The sequence below is a fragment of the Sapajus apella genome, unplaced genomic scaffold, assembly GCF_009761245.1.
Source record: "Sapajus apella isolate SASKATOON/1434 unplaced genomic scaffold, GSC_monkey_1.0 scaffold51, whole genome shotgun sequence".
Taxonomy (NCBI): domain Eukaryota; kingdom Metazoa; phylum Chordata; class Mammalia; order Primates; family Cebidae; genus Sapajus; species Sapajus apella.
The window spans coordinates 6,821,990-6,826,803 of NW_022436991.1; the positions used below are offsets into that span (position 1 = coordinate 6,821,990).

The 4,814-nt window shown below is 50.1% G+C and overlaps 2 protein-coding genes across 6 annotated transcripts in view; one reads left to right on the plus strand and one right to left on the minus strand.

Moving 5' to 3' along the window:
* Window positions 1-4,814, plus strand: part of VPS35L (VPS35 endosomal protein sorting factor like) — a 142,933-nt gene that overhangs the window by 137,256 nt on the left and 863 nt on the right. For all 3 annotated transcript variants that reach the window (XM_032242833.1, XM_032242832.1, XM_032242834.1), the window contains one exon: window positions 4,440-4,586. In XM_032242833.1, the coding sequence (XP_032098724.1) occupies window positions 4,440-4,586 (147 nt within the window). The remainder of the gene's footprint in view (window positions 1-4,439; window positions 4,587-4,814) is intronic.
* KNOP1 (lysine rich nucleolar protein 1) overlaps window positions 1-4,814 on the minus strand; it is a 69,473-nt gene that overhangs the window by 4,513 nt on the left and 60,146 nt on the right. The gene's annotated exons all lie outside the window — the stretch shown is intronic.

The following is a 4,814-nucleotide window of genomic DNA, read 5'->3' on the forward strand; positions in this document are numbered from 1 at the left end:
GAGCCACCATGTGTGGCTCACTTCACTTTTAAGAGGTGGTGTGTGTGTTCATTATCTAGTAGGCTCTGTTTTTCCACCCCCTTCAGTGTACGTTTAGTATAAAGAATTTTGCATGGATTATTCCACTTAATTCTCACAGCAGTCCCTTTATGCTTTACAGATGAGGAAATTGAATCCTAGGGCAGTAGCTGTAGAGTATGGTCAAGGCAATTTTCTGGAAGCCCTGCTCTTGTCCACAAACTAGATTCTTTTATCAGATGTTGTGTCTTTTATGTTTTCAGAGCAGTTTTTTTTTTTTCATATTCTCTATATAGCTGATTGATTTCAATGTGATTTCCATCTAGTACAACCTAATTAACTACCTGGTTCCCTTCCCAAGCTATGCTGTTGACCATGGCTTCCATTTTCCCAGCTTTGGCCCAAATGTGTGAGTGACATATGGGTCCCAGATGCCCTGTCTCAAATGTGGCTGAGCCGGTTAGTTGTGTAGACATACGTGTGTGTTGCTGTGGTTGAGGCTGACTGCTGTAGTGTAGTCAAGGTGCAGGCACGGGAGGCTGGCAGCCTCTTGGGAGTCAGAGCCAGTGCCCGGCCTGTCTACGTTCTTCCCTGACTGTCTGCTCCACACATTTCCCCTAGGTCTTTCCCTTTATCCACTAGGAGCTGTTTGCTCAAAGCTCTGAGCATCTTGATTACTTTATTCCCACCTAGCAAAAGATGTTGCCTGGTAACTCATCCCTGATATCCTCCTGACAGGAGAGGCCTCTGTTCTCTCACCTTCCTCCTCCTCAGTTCCCGTCCCCAAACCTGAGATGATTTTTGGCTCTCCGGTTCTTAATGCCTTTCCCACCCTGTCCTCCTTCCAAAGCGCGTAACCACTCCCCTCCTCCAGCTCCTTCATTCCCAACCCACTGGGTCTTCCTGGAGTTCCTCTTGTTCCTCCTGGGTTTTGCTCCTCAGCAAGGATTGCTTAATTCCAGGAATTTGAGAGCAGCCTGGGGAACATAGTAAGACCTCATCTCTTAGAAAAAATATAAAAATGAGCCAGGCATGGTGGTGCGTACCCTGAGTAGCTGGTACTACTCAAGAGGCTGAGGTGGGAGGATCGCTTGAGCCCAGGAGTTTGAGGCTGCAGTGAGCTGTGATTGCACCACTACCCTTCAACCCTGGCAGCAAAGCAAGACCCTGTCTCTAAAATAAACAGAAACACGACGATATGGGTGGACCGAGCTGAAACTGAACATGTTATCCAGTGTTTTAATGGTGCAGTTTAAAGTTCAGCTAAAGCAATCATATTGGAATCCTCTAGAGTCTGGTACCCGCAGGAGTATGAGGCTTGGTACCCAGGCCCATCACAGCCCAGGAGGGGCCTGGTGGGATTTCCCACCCAGTGGGGCGGGCGGCTTCCTGCTGTTGGGAAACTCTGATGCCTGTGCTGTTTTGAGCATCACATCTCTTAGCACTGGTAGCAACCCTGCTTCCAAAATCATCCTCTAAGGCCATGTGAAGGTGCCAGCCTCGTTTTAATCACAAGCTGTACTTTATGAAGTTGTTTGTTTGGGTGTGGTGGAGCCGGGAACCATGCCAAACCCCCAGAGCTTCCTGGAAATGACAGTTCTCATGGGAAAAGCAGCCCTTTTCTATTTAAAACCTCTGTGGCGAGGGGAGGCAGGTCAGGCCTCATTTGGTTCCCCAGTTAAGTGTGTGTTTTTCTCCGTGTTTGAGTATCAGCTGGCATGTGTCTCATCCCTCAGACATGTCTCTCATGATTTCACTTTTAATGGGCTGCGGCATTTAAAACATATGCAAATTGAGCTTTTTGCTAATTGAGAAAATATGGTATGAAGAAATAGCCAATTAGGTATTGTGCTCCTTGTCTGACTTTTAAAACAATTTCTCCCCCTTCGGTGAATATTAGTCAAAGGGCCTCTATCTGAGGAGACTTTTAGTTGGCTTTGAAAGCGTTTTCTTTTAGCTTGGTCTTCTAGATCTAAGCAGAAAGCAGGGGCCCCCTGTTCTCCCAGGTGTCAGACAAGGACCAGGTTAAAAAGAGAGCAGAATGGGCTTAAGTTCCCACTTGGGGCATAACTGCATTGTCCGTTAGAACAAATGAAGCCAGAACAGGCGGTCACCAGGCAGTTAGAGAGTCCCTGCCCACTAGGTGCCAGCCTGCTTACCCATGCCAAAGTGCTGCCTTTTCTCTCTGTGCCTGCGGGCTTGGGCGCCCACAGCACAACCTGCTCCCCGATGACTGGGCTTTTCTCGGTTGGCTCTGCTGCTTCTGTGACTGTCACCTGCTCTAGACTGTTCCCAAAGCAGACTCAATTTGGGGGGGTTGGGGTCGTGCAATGCCATTCAGCCACCTTGCCCAACTGCATCTGAAGCTGTTCCTCGACTTTTTTCTAAGACAGGGTCTCGCTCTGTTGCCCCGGCTGGAGTGCAGTGAGTAGCTGGGACCACAGGTGTGTGCTACCATGGTCAGCTAATTTTTTCTTTTCACTGGAAGATTTTAAATTCTCATTTGGGAAAAAAAGGAAGAAGGGGTAAATCGGCTGGCATAGCAGCTAGCAGGCTCCATGTGAAATACCTGTGGAACGCTGAATGGGATGGTTAATAAGTTGGTTTTAGCCACCAAGAGTAGTTGAGAAAAGCAGGAAGAAATGTGTTTTGGTGTAAGCCCAATCAAGCCATTCTTTCTCCCAGCATAAAACTGCAGAGCCGAAGTGGCCCGTAGCAATGGGCAAGTCTCAGCCCCTTCCGTCTGCGATTCCCAATACCCTGCGACCCTAGGGGTGTGGCCTGGAGAGGGCTGTGAGTTCGCACATAGGCTCTGGAGTCAGCTGGAGCTCAGACTCCCCTCTGCATTACAAGGGCCCAACTGTGGTCCTTGGGCAAGTTCCTAACCTTTCAGAGCCTCAGGTGCCTCATCTGTAGAATGGGAGTCTATTAGTTTCCTGTTGCTGCCATGACCGATTGCCACAAACCCGGCACTTAAAGCAGTACACATTTTTGATCTCGCCGTTTGGTAGGCGAGCAGTCAGTGCCGGCTGGGGCTGCTATCTCTGTTCTGGGTTTCATAAGGCCAGAGTCAAGGTCTTGCTAGCTGGGGCACTGGAAAGAATCCACTTCCTGTTCCTTCAGGGTACTGGCAGACTGCACTTCCACGTGATCATGGACTGAGGTCCTGTGTCTGTTGGCCGGGCCTCCTCCTCAGCTTCTAGAAGCGGCCTGTGTTTCCCAGCTCATGGCCAGCACTGGTAGGCCTGATTCTCCCTATTTCGTGAATCTCTGACTTCCTTTCTTCCTCTTCCACTGCTTATCTCCGATTCTGGTCGGAGAAAACTTCTAATTTTAAGGGCTGCAGTGATTCGAGTGGGCCCACTCAGGTCATCTAAGATACTCTCCCTACCTTAATTCCATCTGTAGTCCCTCCATGGCAGCACCTAGATCCATGTTTGAATAACGCGGAAGAATATTGGGAGACGCCTCTAGAATTCTGTCTACCATGGGGGGTTAGAAATTTACCTGCCGTGGTGTTGTCATGAAGGTTAAATCAGGCGAGTTGATAAAGCACAGAGCAGAATCCCTGGCACACTCTTAAGGGCTCTTACACCCATTCACTGTCACAGAGCAGAGCGGACACGAGACTCTTGGCAGCACTGATGAAGGATCTGCCCTGACCTCATGGGCTTCCTGAACAGCAGGTACCCACCTGTTGATGCAGCCTCTCCAGGGGCCTTTGTTGACCTTGGGGAAGTTGTATCCTCTCTCCTGGGCCTGGCGTTGCATTTTGGAGATTTATTTTCCCTTTTGTCTGTACCATTTAAAGCTGGGGTTCAGGGTCAGTCTACCATAACATTGTGGTTAGACTTTTTTTGGCAAGATACCTCTCACATCGGATTATTGAGCAAGAAAGGAAACATCTGGTGTCCGTGTGTCAGGGCTGGAGATGGGCACTAAGGATTGGGGAGCTTGGTTCATGAGATGTCTTTTGGTCTTTTTACCAGCAGCCCAGGAGCAGGAATACTGACTGCAGCTTTGGGTAGTTTGAGGACACATCTGAACAGAGGCCGAAGCCTTTCAGTTTGTAGCTGTGCTTGCATTAAGGCAAGGCTTGTTACTGCTGGGTACCCTTCATTCCCAACCTCGCTGACTGGCGAGTTTCTTCCATTTCATGAGGAATGACCATCTGTGGGCACAGAGCTTCGTCATCTTACTGAATCCTCACCCTCTGCAGCGGTGACCTTCCTGTCATTTACAGATGAAGCAGCTGGGACTCTGGCAGGTTGAGCAGCTTGCCTTACAGCAAATACTTAGCAGAGCTGGCACTGGAACTCAGGCATGACCTAACACCCCAAGTCAACCACACTGTCCACAGCATGTCTGTGGGCCCGGCCTGAGCCCCAGTGCCAGGAAGTAATGTCCCTTTTCTATTTCAGGCCCTGAAGCGCCAGAGCTCGTTGGGTCTCTCCTTCTTTAACAGCATCTTGGCCCATGGGGACCTACGGAACAACAAGCTCAACCAGCTCTCTGTCAACCTGTGGCACCTGGCACAGAGGCACGGCTGTGCAGACACCAGGACCATGGTGAGGCGCGTGGAGGGCCCCGTGGTATGAGCGCACTGGCCAGTGCACAACTGTCTTTAGCACAGCATCAGGGCTGGGATATCAGACAACCCCATATTCCCCTTTTAGAAAGGCACTTGGGGGCCGGGCGCAGTGGCTCACGCCTGTAATCCCAGCACTTTGGGAGGCCGAGGCAGGAGGATCCTTGAGGGTCAAGGGTTTGACACCAGCCTGGGCAACACAGTGAGA